We start from the raw sequence: 15667 nt of genomic DNA on the forward strand, positions 1-15667 counted from the left end.
ATTCTAGATGTGGTGGACCTTCTATCCGGGACTGGAGAAGAGTTAGTAATGCTTTCTCTGGATGCAGAAAAGGCGTTCGACAGGCTCCACTGGCTCTATATGAAAGAAGTTTTACTTAAATTTGGGTTTCAGGGTAACATCTTACACTCCATATTAGTTTTGTATCAAGGCCCTTCTGCAAGAGTATTTAGCAACGGTTTCCTATCCTCTTCCTTCCCTATCACTAATGGAACAAGACAGGGGTGTCCCCTTTCCCCTCTGATGTTTGTTATGGCCATAGAGCCTTTAGCACATACTATCAGACATGCTTCTGGTTTCCCAGGCATCACATTTCACTCCTATACTCATAAGTTATGTCTATTTACAGATGACGTATTTCTATTTGTCACCAGCCCGGAGACCTCGTTGCCAGCCCTGAAGCGTATCCTAGATGACTACAGCTCAGCTTCAATATATAAATTAAATATGACTAAATCTGAGGCCTTACCTATTAATATACCGCAATCCTCATTATCGTCTTTGCAAAAGAAATTTCCGTTTGCCTGGGTAAAGGATTCTCTGCCGTATTTGGGCATCTATATTCCCCCTACCCTGTCTACAGTATTTGAAACTAACTTCACTCCAATTTTTTTGCATCTTTCCTCCCTAGCTAAGAATTGGCTTAACTTTGAGGTCTCCTGACTGGGTCCCATAGCTGTTTTTAAAATGATGTTATTACCCAAACTGATGTTAATTTTTCGTGCTATTCCCTATATTGCACCCAGGCAATTGATGGCCCGCTTCCATACATTAATGATGTCCTATGTGTGGCGGCAGAAATGCCCCCTCCTCTCCCATAAACATATGGCCCTATCTAAACAACGTGGGGGGCTGATGCTTCCAAACCTATCTAGCTATTAAGAGGCGTGCATATTGAGCCATCTGCGGGATTGGGTGCTCCCCCCCACCTCTAAGCAATGGGTGGACTTGGAGAGAGCCTTGTGCCCCAGCTACCCGCTGCTGGACCTTCTTTGGACACCCAGGCCGGTCCGTCCATCTGTTGTATGCAGGCTACGGTCCATTTCGGATGCCATGCAGGTGTGGGATAGAGTTATAGGGCTGCATCCAAACTTTGTTCTCCCGTCTCGTAATCTCTCTCTACAGGCAGTGGGTCAGCTTATCTCAGACCTAAATCTTGCTGCTTGGAAAGCTAGAGGGATTTCCTCCATGTCGGATTTATTTGCCCAAGACCTTTTTCTTCCCTTTCCTCAGCTCCAAGCTTGTTATAGTTTGCCATCCTCAGAGACATATAGGTACTTGCAAATCAGTCACTGGGTCAGAACTGTCTCTAGGACCCCCTACTCTCTTATTTCACTCCCAACACCTGTCATTGATAGATTGACAAAGGGTAGTGGGAGAGGCGGAATAACATTCTGGTACCATTACATTTACTCCCTGATCCCCCCAACTAAAACACCTGCACAAACCCAGTGGGAGACGGATGTGAAGATAGTGCTCACTGAGCGACAATGGGAAAGAATTTATGTAACTTCCCACCGTATGTCTAAATGCATTAATCATACCGAGATGCAGGTTAAACTTCTCAACAGGTTATACCTTACCCCGGAACGGCTACACAGGTTCTGGCCAAGCCAATCAAAATTGTGCTGGCGTCAATGTGCCCAAATAGCAGATATCTTCCATGCATTCTGGTTATGTCCAGTGATCTAGCCATTGTGGAGCAAGGTATTTGCTTTGATTTCTTCAGTTTTGAAGACTCCTGTTGCCCCAGACCCAGCTCTAGCTCTCCTCCACATCTACCCGACATCTATTCCAAAGCACGATCACTACATATTGGGTCATATTTTGATTGCTGCTAGAGCAGCAATAGCACAAAATTGGAAGTCTCAGGCTCCCCCTACCACTGCTCGCATCATCTCAAAGATACAGTACAGCTTTGAGATGGAAACAACAGACACGCCCTATGCCTCGTCTGCATCAGCTCCCATCATGAAGTGGTTAAGGTGGCACGTGTACATTACGGACGGCCCTGGGTCTCCTCAGGATATTTCTGGTTTCCCAACAGATCACTCTCCAGCGGCTCTTATAGAACGCCCCCTGCCAGTTGATCAGCCCGCATCCCCTGCTAGTCTATTTATGGTGGAGACGCCTCCAGAATGCCATAATGTAGGTTTACATGCCTTGCTACATTTTTCTATTTTAAAATGTATACTGTTATTACTGTGTGTCTTTTCTTAATTCAGTGATCCTCCTCCTCCTGCGCGGGGATTCCCATGTGTTTTTCCCTATGTCTGTATTTCCTTTCCCCCTTCTTTTTTTTCTGTACCCTATATACCCTTGGAAAAATGTAATAAAAATATTGATGCAAAAAAAAAAAAAAAAGAGGTACTGGTCAAACAAAAGACTACATGACCGTGACAGCCCACTGGGTAGAAGTTTTGCCTTTAGCAGCAGCAGCAGCACCTGTAGCATAATCATCCTCCTCATCCATTATGCATAGTAGTGATAGCACACAATGCCAGGTCATTCTAAACTGTTATGATTTGTGCAGTAAAATCCCAGCTATTTCAATAGACATTGCATCTTTCACTCTGTACAACTCTCTACAAGCCTCTTAGTGAGCACAGAATTGCAGCAAACATCCTACCCATATGCTATCACTTTTAAATGGAAGCTTAGAATATGAAGGATGACTATATATAGAAGATAGTGATTCAAAAATTGCTAGATCCTACAGTTTACCGGAAATTATGTTTGCAGATCCAAATTTGTCTTGAGAAACAAGAGTCATTTAGTGCTTTCAAATTTCAGTAGATTATTGATTTAATGGTGTCCACTCAAAGCTCTTATTATTATTTTTTGTTTGTGTATTTAATTTCTCTTTGAACATGGAAAATGTTATCTCATCACAGTAGGTGGAGACACCATGTTGCATTGGAGGGGAGGTAAATTTAAATGTAAGGACAGATTTATATTTGGGGTACAGCAAGTCCTAGACCAACTTTAAATGTCAATGTAAAAATAAAGCTATCAAGTATTTGTGTGCTACATGAAAAAACAGCCAGCATTTATCTTATGTGCAAAATAATAAAGTAATTTACACCCCTTGCATTGTAACATGGTTTTGTCCAGGAGCAGATTTACTCCTTTTTCTACTTTACTTTCCTTAATGAATCAGGCCCAATGTGTGTAACTTGCCATCCCATCATTACATGCATTGTAAGTGGAGGCACAGCATGTGGAGTATAATGTGATCGCCCAGCATCATATAAACAGTAGGTGGAGGTGCAGCATGTAAGGTGATCAAGGTTATCATTCTTATTCTAATGGATGGATCACTTACATTTTCCGAGACATCATGGTCAATGGCATGATATTACTTACTAGAAGCAGTGTCAGACTGGGGCATGAAGGGCCCACCGGGGGACTGCAACCCTAGGGGCCCACCAGAGGGGGTGTGGCCAGCCATCATAGAGGCGAGACCAGACACTGGAGGGGGAGTGGTCAGCCTACGAAGGACAGCTAGCACCACATTGTAGTATATAAAGAATGCAGTGTATATAATAATGTGTACTCTAATAATGCAAAACTTCCTGTGTCCACCACTAGTGATAGAATTACAAGTACACATGTGCTTTTGCAAGCAGGGTCGCCAAGAACCATTGTGTGCGTATCTGCAAGCTGCATCCCCCTGAGGGCGTGCCTAGACTGTGAAGAGCACTAGGCCATTTCCAGGCACGTTGCAATACAGTGAAGAGAAGAGATCATTGATATATTAATCTCAGCTGTCTAAGGAACCAGGGGTAAGTATGCTGTCTGTACTACACTACCTCACGCATCCCTCTTACCACTCACCAAATACACCACCCACCAGATAAAATACATCACCGAATACTACAATATCCCGCACTCACTGCAATAGCCCTTGTTCACCACCACTCCCTGTTACCATACCTTACCCAGTAATATGCTCCCAGCCACTCCGTCGCACCATACCTCACCCACTAAAATACCCCTCACTCACCACCCCTCCTTAGCACCATAATTCACCCACTACCACTCCTTGACACCAAAAGAAAAGTTTATAACATTCTTATTTATTAAATAAATTAAATTGCTATTGAGTTTTTTGTGATAGCTGCCTTGTTAGGTGGAAATGGTCATGGAAATATTCATTGAGTAAAACTGAACTAAATTCTCCACTATATGTGGATCTGCAACAGTGCAAGTGGGGGCAGAGAGCGGACTGTAGACCAACCATCAGCTGTATCAGATACCACCACACAAGTACAATATGGTGGCTGGTCTGGCCGAGACCAACCATGAATAAATCTCCATAGCAAGTGCTGGCCCTATTAATTTAGAACCAGTGCCTTTCAAAGAAAATGAATACCACACTGGAGATTGCATGCCACCCCAACCTTTCTCCCTAGTCGGTGGCACATATCGCATTGCCCTAGATAGGGCCCTGCACAGTACAGTAGTGTACATACTGGTACAGTGTCTTACTTGTATTATAAATGATCAACAGTACACTATGTTTAACCGTTCATCTAGTTATATCTATGTGGGCACAGCACACATGACAGTAGTCTTCTTGTTTCCTGGTTAGCATACAAACAAACAAATAATAATGACAACAACAAATAATAATAAGTGTATACTTAGACGAAGCTCCTGTATGAGTAGAAGGATACACATTACCCGGGGCCTAGGTTATTGATTAGGTTGCAGGTGGACACAATATATATTATATTTCAAGTGCTGGGCTTGCGCTCCTCCAAGTTGGAGAAAAGGGTCATTGGGTGCTACCACAGACCCCTAGGGTTGTCTACAGACCCCTCAAGAGTGTAAAAGATAAATCATTTTGAGGAGAGGGCTCAAAGGGGAAGGGATTAGAAGGGGGATTGTGCGATTTTTGGGGTTATTTTCTTTTTACCATATGTCCACTAGGTGAGTGTGGTGGTGAGATTATTTGAAAATCAGCACCCAATTTTGTGTCAAAGAAATAGTATCTATATGCAAAAATGTCTGTTTATGCACACTGGGATGATGTACAGTTAATGAATATACTATATCAAGCACAAATCACAGTAGTAGCAATTCAATGCAACTGGTTGCTAGGATGGATTATAGAATATTGTTAAATTAAAACGTGGATTAAATTATTAATTTATAAACATGATAGTCATGAAAAAAATTAAAGGATTCTCTTAAAAATAAATTCCAGCAGTGTTGCATTTCTTATGATTAACTGAGTGTCTACAAATGCATGAACATTTATAATTGTTCCAATATCCAAATACAACCAATCCTAAAATTATAGTAATGTCCAATGTAAACGCTGTCAACAGTGGCTGAATCCCAGGAAGATATATGTACAGTATATGTATATTTATTAAGTTCAGTTACTTACTGTGCCCATGTTTCCTGCTCCCCATAGCTCTGTTCCTCCTGGTATCTGCATGCTCTCAGTGTACACCTCCCAGCCAGTAACGCGGATCCTGCAGCAGAGCTGAGTTGCAGGAAGTGATGATTCCTTTACTTCCTGTATTACGGTCCCGGAGCCAGACGCTGCTTCTACATGTGTTCAACATGTGCACTGTTGTCTGTTGCATTCCCTGGGAGTTGGATCTGGCGCCCTCGTTACGGCTCTGAGGACTCGCGGATTAAACACTGTGGGCCCGGGTGAGCTCCGCCTACATATGAAAGGGGGCGTGGTCCTAAACAAGCAGTGCCTACCGGTGATTTTACCGGTGTACCGGCGGGCCAGTCCGACGCTGACTAGAAGCCATGGAGGTTTTCTGGTACGAATCATGTAAACCTTAATTATAAAAATAAGACTTTCAAAGGCAGTTGCTGCGGATAGACTTATCATTATTCTCCTGAGAGAGGAAAAGATCTTGGGTTTCTAATTAGTGATTACAGAATTATTCTGAAAAACCATGGTGTTTGAGTTCTAATTTGGAACTTCGCAAACGACATGGTGTGCAAAGTGTTCAAATCAGGCCAGGGGGTAAATGTATGATACTCCGGTTTCTTCAACTCCCGCAAATTCGGCGAGATGACAGCTAAAATTTAAAGCGGCGCTGCCTTGTAAAGGGAAACTTGCCTTTACAAGGCAGCGCCGCTTTAAATTTTAGCTGTCATCTCGCCGAAATCGCTGGAGTTGAAGAAACCGGAGTATCGTACATTTACCCCCAGGTATTTTTACTTTTAATAAACCCACCCTTGGTTTTCACCGCCGCTCATGCTTTTCTCCCATGTTCAAAACATGTCTCTGTGTATCCCCATTCTCTATGTCTTGGCATTTGTGAGGACAATGCACTGCCTGTATCCGATAATCAAAATGTATTTTCATAATGTCTTCATACAGGAGCATAACATCATAGCCCAATGCTCCTGTGAGAAGACAATATGAAAGGAGTTTATAGACTATTGCATACATGTAGTGTAGAGGTGAGATATTGTGGGTTCCCAGTCCTGGCTTTCCTCAAAAAAAAAAATTCACTACTATTGTAGTTAAATTTGTCCTATCTGTATAGTTAGACCTGCCAAGTGAGCCTCTTTTTTAGGGGAAATTGTCCAAGCTTATTCTCTGATGCCCCTTGGGGGAAAAAATATTTTTTTAACATTTCCTTTGCAATGTAGTGGAGTATTTGTGCTGCATATAGGGGGTGCCATGTGCTGCTATAGGCAGGGTTTATATGCTGCATTTGGGAGAGTGTTTTACTGCTGCAGGGGGGTGGGGTGCAAAAGTGAGTTTCTGCTGCAAAGGTGGGTGTCTTTTTGCTGAAATAGGAGGTCTTTGTGCAGTGCACCGGGGCCCCTAGATATAGATATAGATATAGATATATAGATGTATATAGATACAGATATAGATATAGATATATAGAAATAGAGAAATGTACTTGCTCAGTGACCCTTGTAGGTTTTTTTTGCAGGTTTTTTTCTTTTGCAGGATTATTTATTCTCATTAAGAGCTGTGCCTATGGGGCCCCCTTGCCTGTGGGGCCCCCGGGCAGCTGCCCATCGTGCCCAATGGAAAAGATGGCCCTGTCTTTGTGTTACAAAGGAAGGGAGATGTGACATAGGGGTCTTTTCAAGGGTTTATCAGTGTAAATAAACTTTCTGCACTGCAGGGGACAATAGATAGGTTTCTGTGCAAGGAGGAATGTGAGCAAGAGGATTATCTCTGTGCATGGAGGCTTCTGTGAAAGTAGCGGACACTGTGCAATGACAACGTGCCGATCTTCTTGCCTTTGCTGCAGGTCAGCTCAGGGGGCCTCCGGCTCACATTTTGCACCATGGCCCATGGACTTTCAGATCCATAGAAACATAGACTTTAATAGCAGAAATGAGCCACTATCATGCCCTTTTTGTATGTGTGTTTTATTTTAATACATTTTAGATCCCAGTCTTAATAATAGCAGTGTGTTTGCATTTAAGTCCCCACCACAACTCCTGATTCCATGGATCTCTAACCTTTCTGTAAAATATTCCTTATATTATCTTTTACTCTGCGTTCCTCCAATATCAAAGTGTGTCTCCTTGTTCTAGAAATCCTCTTATATTTAAAAATACTGTCTTCCTGATCTCTAGTAAAACGTTTGATATATCTGAATGTTTCTATCGCATCACCTCTCTCCCTTACCTCCTCTCAGCTGTACATGTTCAGCTCTTGAAGTCTGTCCTGATAAACTCTGTTATGCAGCTAATGCACCATTATATTAACCCCTCTTCAATGTGTTTATATTTTTATCAATGTATTTTTTTAGATAGAACCTCTAGAGCTGTACACAATACTCTAAGTGAGATCTCACATTCGACATATTACCTCCCTCTACCTTTATTACCTAATCCTAAGCAGGAGTTTTTTTACTGTTGGTCTATTCTGATTGCTATCATTCATTAACTTCAAAGGCTATATTTACTAAAAATCAAGTTTAGTGGCAGTATGAAACCGCCACACATCACCAGCGGTTTAGTGGTCCAGTGGTGGAAACAGCAAAACTGCCGGCGGCTTGGTTAAAACTGGAATCAAAACGCCCATCCAAAAGACAATTTTTTAAATGCCTGCCTCTGATTGGCAAACTTCATGCTGTTTGAGTTGTTTTGCCATTCAGAACATAAGAGGAAGCATCAATCATATATAAATTATTGAGACAATCATTATTTATTGAGGACATTTTTTTTTCAATTTTAAGGGGTCAGAATTATTGATTTATTATATTAATCTGGCACTATGTAATGCCAAACTGTGCAGTCAAAACAATAATATTTACAATTAGCTATCACTTAATATTATTAACAATAGTGAACACATACTTTGTTGCCTTTACAAGCCATTGCTGCTTTGAATTTCCCCTGCAAAGTCGACGATTTCCTGTGACTTGCAGAAATTGGAACTTGATACATTTACCCCCTGGGCTCAAGAAAACAGGGTTAGCGAAGCAGACCTAGAGGGTAATGGTGATAGTAGAAGGAGAACACAAGGAAAGAGGGCCCTGCTCATACAAGCTGACATCCTAAAGGAAGGTGATAGCCGAGGCAAAGAAGATAGGAGGAGGGCTAATAGCTTTGAATTAAGAAATTAAAAAGAGAGTGAAGACCAACCTAATTGTACAACTTACGACAAGTAAATGATGCAAAACATAATCAAACGCCCCTATGGAACTTCCATGGGATTACTAGAATATTGGCAGAACAAACTTGACCAGTAAAGGATCAAAATTTGCCATTGCGATACTTTCATGCCCATGTTCTATTGAAGGTTTTCCCAAATCCGATCCTCAGGGATCCCTAACAGTGCATGTTTTCTCCTTGCTGGAGCACCGGTGTATTCATTACTGAGTGACGCTTTTTAAGAGACAATTATTAATTATTTTACTTGTGACCTGGAAAACCTGCACAATTAGGGCTCCCTGAGGAGTGGATTTGGGAAACCCTTTTCTTGTGTATTGTATGAACATGTGTTGTCAGTGACGCCAGTGAAATTGTAAGTAAAAGTGCAATCTGCTATCCTTAACTATTTGAAAATATTCCCATATATAAAATGAATTAACAATGGCTAATCCTGATTTCCCATTGCGCAAGGATCACTAGAACAATAATAAGTGTGCAATATGAAAAACACTTTGTACCATGATAGATATAACATTACATTGATTTAGAACAAATACATATTCCATAACATGTTAAACTGCAAATACAAGGTTTTTTTTGCAAGGAATGTAATATAACTAAAGTTCTCTTTAGTAATATTACAAGTCTTGCTTTGTGCAAAAATGGAAAAAAGGATTAAACCCTGCAAATCTGAGTAACACACCCATTCGAGACTGAAAACTGAAGAAATTTGATACAATTTGAAGATTTTGCAACTGAGTTCAGGCAAATCAACATAAAGTTTCCATTTGTGGGATCTTTCTTGGGTCTAGTAAATTCCTGTCATCGTATTCCAGCCCACTGACCACCGGCCGACCTACATCAAGGGACTTCCCTTCTTTCTAGGGACTTCTTGTGGATACCCATGATTTAACGAGTCGCAAACATTTAGTCCACAATTTATCATTCATGACTCTTCATAGTACAAATTAATATTACCTGTTTCTTGGGTTGCCTTAGCTAAAGTCTTCCTCTCCAGACACATGTTTACAATGGGAGCCCCTAACATGGGATTTAAGAATCAACATAAGTCAGTGGACATAGTAAAGTCTGAGTCATACTGTGCCGTATCTCCTACCACATGCTGTAAAGGAACATTATGTAAGACACCAGGAGTCACCTTCATATAATCAAACTTTCAGAGTACTTATTTAATTAGGAAGGTATTCATTAAGTGAATGTTTTTCATTATAAGCATTTCCTTAATGAACGGCGCAATTTGATTATGATTGGTCATTACAGCTCTCTTTGTAGTTCCTCTCTTCAAAACAATTACAAACAATTTGAGCTCAGTGTTCACGTTCACTAGTTTTATCATTTCTTTGTGTACCCTTGGAATTCGACTATCATTTCTTTGAATTCAAACTCTCAATTATGAGTATGGAATATTTAAACTTTGATACAACTTTGAATTCATCATTAATCAGCTCAACAAAATATTTAATCAGATTAAGAATGTGATTAAACTCTAAAGAGACTCTTTTTCCTACTGCTTACAGAACTCTTTTCACTACACTTATTTTTCACTTTGCAAACTTAATATTTTTCACTCTGTTTTTATATTTTTTTTAAATCTGAACAACTGGTCATTTGATTTGACAGCTTTCTCCAGCTAGAGAACTTTCCAGACAAATAGCAAAGGGGTAAACACACAAATTGCCACAGTCAGTTCTCTTAAACACACAAATATATTTAAGTACTGCACTGTCAGTGCTCATCAACATGGGTCTGCAGTTCTCAAAGAGAGAACCACAGGAATTTCATAGTGTAGCAGAATATTTTAATAAAAGTAGAACCAAAGTAATACATTGACTCACAAATATACATATATGCAGCTGATCACTCCTAATTTCAGTGGAGAGCTGACAGATTTCACAGACTTGCACCTCTAGAACACACAGGGAGGGGGGGCTGTTGGTAAAACTATTTTGCTTTGCAGGGGCAAATTTAAAACATGAATACCTATATAGAATTGGGAGGAGCCATGTCCTAGCTCAACTTTAAATAAAGCTGCCCAGTATTTGTGTGCCACATACCAAAACAGGCAGAAGTTTCCCTGCATGCAAAATAAAAAATTCCACCCCTTGCATCGCAGCATTTGTACCCTTTAGGTCATCATCCTCTATCCTCATCTATTTATTTATATAGCGCCACTAATTCCACAGCACTTCACAGAGAACTCATTCACATCAGTCTCTGCACTATTTGGAGCTTACAATCTAAATCCCCTAACACACAAATACAGAGACCAAGAGAGACTAAGGGAAATTTAATAGCAGCCAATTAACCAAGCAGTATGTTTTTGAAGTGAGGGAGGAAATCGGAGCACCCGGAGGAAACCCACGCAAACACGGGGAGAACATACGGCACAGTGGCGTAGTGGTTAGCACGTCTGCCTCACAGCATTGGGGGTCATGAGTTCAATTCCCGACCATGGCCTTATCTGTGTGGAGTTTGTATGTTCTCCCTGTGTCTGCGTGGGTTTCCTCCGGGTGCTCCGGTTTCCTCCCACACTCCAAAAACATACTGGTAGGTTAATTGGCTGCAATAAAAAAAAAATAAAAAAAATAAAAAAAAAATAAAAAATTGACCCTAGTCTCTCCCTCTCTGTCTGTCTGTGTGTGTGAGTGTGTGTCTATAGTAGGGAATTTAGACTGTGAGCTCCAATGGGGCAGGGACTGATGTGAATGAGTTCTCTGTACAGCGCTGCGGAATTAGTGGCGCTATATAAATAAATGATGATGATGATGATGATGATGAACATACGAATTCCACACACATAAGGCCATGGTCAGGAATCAAACTCATGACCCCAGTGCTGTGAGACAGAAGTGCTAACCACTAAGCCACCGTGCTGCCCTTAGTTGAATTTGCTCCTAACTCTGCAACTCAAAATACAGTGTAAATATGCGGCCGCATCAAGATACGTTCTGAGCATATGTTAATATGCCCAAAGTAAAAGTGAGGAAGTCTTCTTCATCAACTTATGATGACTGTCGTATCTGTAGTGTTTTAAAAAAATATATATATTTTTTTAATAATGACTTGTCCGTGACTTGTTCTTTCCCCATAGTACATAACGTGCACCAGTGTTATTGAAATGAGGGTGAGGTTTCCCTGCAAAAGCATCAGGCCATGCCAGGCACAGTAGTGGATTATAGGCTCAATAGCCTAAGAGTGTAAGAGCTGCTAGGCTATGGGGTGTCTTGGTCCTAAAAATGCAATAACAAAGAAATAATACCTAGCGCTACAATTACAGTAATTGTATCTTGTTGTTAGAGGTAGTATATATATTGGATCACTTGGGTCACTGAAATGTAGCCTTTATTTGTACTATAATTATGTAATCTGCAGATAAATGTGACTGGATAATAGTCACTGGATGTGTTCCTCTTAATGGTAACTATGTTATAGTAATAGTTCAAACTATAATAATAAGGGCACCATTCTTAATTGTCTTGATACTTTAAATGGCAATGTTCACCCCTCAACTGTCACCGCCACGGTGATGTCCCAAGCTACCATGGCTCATTGTTTACTGTGCAGCCACATCCCGGCCATCACCATGATGACCAGATTGTCACTTCCGACTCATCCCAACCATTACCAGGGCAACGGCCGGGACGCTCTGTGTGTACACGCCACATCCCAGCATGAGGGAAGCCGGGCGCATGAGCAGATTATATATTATTAATTAGTTAGCCTTCTGTGTAAAATTACCTCCTAGCCACTAATTGGATGATGTGTGTATTTAAAGGAGGGAGGGCTTAGCCTCCCTGCCGGTTATAGCGTTTTTTCCCTGTGGATTGCTGACCTGCTTGTATTGTCTGCTGACCCCTGATTGACTTCCTGTTACTGACCCTTGCCTTGTTCTGAAATCTGATTGTGCGCCGATTGCCCTGAACTCTGCTATGTTATTTGGGTACTTTAATATCTTTTCATATATTTAACCAGTCACACCATATATCACCTCTATTTTGTCAAGAAACCTCTCCTGACTACCTTTACCAGACACAAACTGCACTCTTTGCACTTGTGACTTGGAAGCTTACTGTTAGGGAACACACAGGATTCCAACTTAAATCTCACACTCACCTCTCTCTTGTGCTACATAATTATCTGGTCCCTTTCCCAACACAGACACACGCTTCCACACCTCTCCGCAACTGCCACCAACTATGTATAGGGCCCGTAAGGCAAATCTATGACTTAAGTACACAATTGCACACCCTCTGTGCTCTGGTAACTAAAATAGATAACACTTCACACACTGGTATCTAAATGGTTAACTCAAACAAGCAATCTATCTGTTCTAAACAGGCAGTGAATTAATTTAGAGCAATAAGGACAGCACTTATTAACGTTTACATTTAAAATACAAAAAAGTACAATGCTTACAGTTTATAAAAACAATTAACAAAAGCTGACATGACATAACATAAGAAAAACATGTAAAATAAAGGGATAAAATTCAGAGTATAACTTACAGACAAGTGATATAATCTGCGCCAAGGGAAATTGGTTTGAAAGATGGACAGCTTATCAATGATGATTGATTTCCCAAAAGACTGAACCTTTCTTGTAACTGGATGGGGCCTGTGATGCAATTTACAACCACAATTTTACATCTTCCCTGATTTAATGCCCAATCCTAATATGTGACCTAACTTTCCTGTGGAGTGTCACACAGACCCAATTTTATTATTAAGAAATCCAATATAAATTTACGAATTTCTAGATACCAAACAGCATAGGTCCAGTGTATAGTTGATACTGATTTCCTCACCTTCTCTGCCTGACAGACAGCTTATTTCACATAGGGGCTGCCCTTCATCATGCTATTTATGGATATGGGGTTGATCACTAATTATATTGACTGTAAGTTGCATTTTAGAAACTGTAATAATATTTTCCTTTAGAAGATACAGCAAACCATCATTCTGTAATACCCTTATGTTCACTACAAATACCATTAATTGAAAAAGATTTTTTAAAGCCAAATAACATTTTTTTTTATTTGATCATTAGCTAATGTCACAAAATAATATCACAACTATATATTACACACAGGGATCTGCCAAGCAATTCTGATGTCTCAGACATCAACTGAAATGATACAATCTGATCCCCTTTACAAACTTCTATAAAGATTTGTATTTGAGCTGTATGTAGGATGTGTGCAGTTTAAACACGTATTGTAAACATTTCAGCATTATTACAGCTAGCAACAACATAAATATTACTAATGTATATATTTGCATAACAAGATCAGTGTTATTAAAATGAATTCCATTCATTTGGCTATCCTCCAAAACTTTAGCACCACTGACTGTACATCTTACTTTACCATACATTCCTCTTTGAAGAACACACCAATATTGTGACCAGACAAATGCTGGTTTCAAATGTTATAAATTCTGACATCAGTTACTGCCTCCTTTGAGCTTCCTGTCAGGAATGCTGTGCAGAACATAAGGAGTAATAGCAAAGTCCAAACTGATAATAAATTATAACCAAATATTTTTCTGCATTAAAGCTATTATATATTTCTTTTTTTATTTCATGATAGCCATCTTTAAATACATGAGCTATGCAAGAATGTAAAGTGAGTTTTGAGTTTATAGACTAGAATATGTTTTGAATCATGGGGTATATTTACTAAACTGCAGATTTGAAAAAGTGGAGATGTTGCCTATAGCAACCAATCAGGTTCTAGCTGTCATTTTATAGCATGTACTAAATAAATGATAGCTAGAATCTGATTGGTTGCTATAGGCAACATCTCCCCTTTTTCAAACCCAAGGTTTAGTAAATCTAACCAATGATGTTTTAGTGGGTGCCTGTTCATGGTAGGTGATACTGTGTTAAACTAGTGAAAAATATCTTTGATGTGTTTATCAATACTTACTCCTGCTCTTTGTACTTCCATAAAGATTGCTTTTTGAAATGATCTCTCCCATACTGGTAAATCACTGCCCAACTCAGTGCTGAAATAATGGCTCTTGCCATGGCCAACCAAAACACTAAAACAATATGGTCGCTGATCTTCAAAATCTTCACTTTGATTAATATTTAAATACAGATTTTCTTGAATCCAGATTTCATCAGCAGGCCAGACCTAAAAAGGATAAATTGAAGTTAATGGGCATCAGTAGAAAATTATAATATGGAAATGAAAATCAATATATAAAATAACCTAATATATTACTCAAAATTAATCTGATGTTAAGATATAAGGCATTTCAGGTAATAACTAAAGTACAGCCAAAACATTTAGCTTAGCATGTACCACCAGTAAAAATATGTTTCAACTATAACATTATTTAGAAAATTCAGGTGATCTCTCCGAATATGTCTGTTTTCTATCCCCTGCTGGCTGGCTATCCCCTGCTGGCTTCCAGTTTAGCAACAATATCCACAGTGCATGCATCTGCAAACTGTTTTCCTTTTTACACTATGACACTGTGGAAAACTTCACAATGGAAGTGACTAATAAGGAAAGCTAAACTGCAAGATGAAGAAGTCTGCAGTTGATAAAAGACAATTTTGGTTTGGGCAACTAAAAGGCTACATAACAAATAATCTTCTTCTTTTCTTCTTCTTCTTCTTCTTCCATACAGTATATTATATAAAGTAATGCAAATGGGAATAAATGTAAAGAGGACCCTGCTCATTAGGTTTATATTGCAAGGCAGAAAGGGAAAAAGAGGAACTCAGGGTACAAGCGATGAGATGGCTATGGGAGTTGAGAATGTGAATACACTAATTGTATCAAGAACAAGAAGCTAAACAAGCTTCTCTTAAAAGGTGGGTTTTCTGCAATCTCTTAATGGTTGACTCGCTGACTGAAATTGTGATGAGGTGAACTAGAGAGTTCCGTAGAGAGGGGCAGCTCTAGAGAAGTCTTGTGTTAGTGCCTGAGAGGACGTAATGGGAGAAGTAAGAGGTGAGGTAACCGTGCATCCTTTTGTTTGTGAATTCACAATTCAATTCTTTGTGGCAA

General features: G+C 39.9%; 1 protein-coding gene across 1 annotated transcript in view; it reads right to left on the reverse strand.

Moving 5' to 3' along the window:
• SNTG2 (syntrophin gamma 2) overlaps positions 1-15667 on the reverse strand; it is a 369337-nt gene that overhangs the window by 37009 nt on the left and 316661 nt on the right. Inside the window, exon 14 of the mRNA XM_075201515.1 lies at positions 14573-14782. Within this exon, the coding sequence (XP_075057616.1) occupies positions 14573-14782 (210 nt within the window). The remainder of the gene's footprint in view (positions 1-14572; positions 14783-15667) is intronic.

The sequence above is a fragment of the Mixophyes fleayi genome, chromosome 3 (genome assembly GCF_038048845.1).
Source record: "Mixophyes fleayi isolate aMixFle1 chromosome 3, aMixFle1.hap1, whole genome shotgun sequence".
NCBI classification, from domain to species: Eukaryota; Metazoa; Chordata; class Amphibia; order Anura; family Limnodynastidae; genus Mixophyes; species Mixophyes fleayi.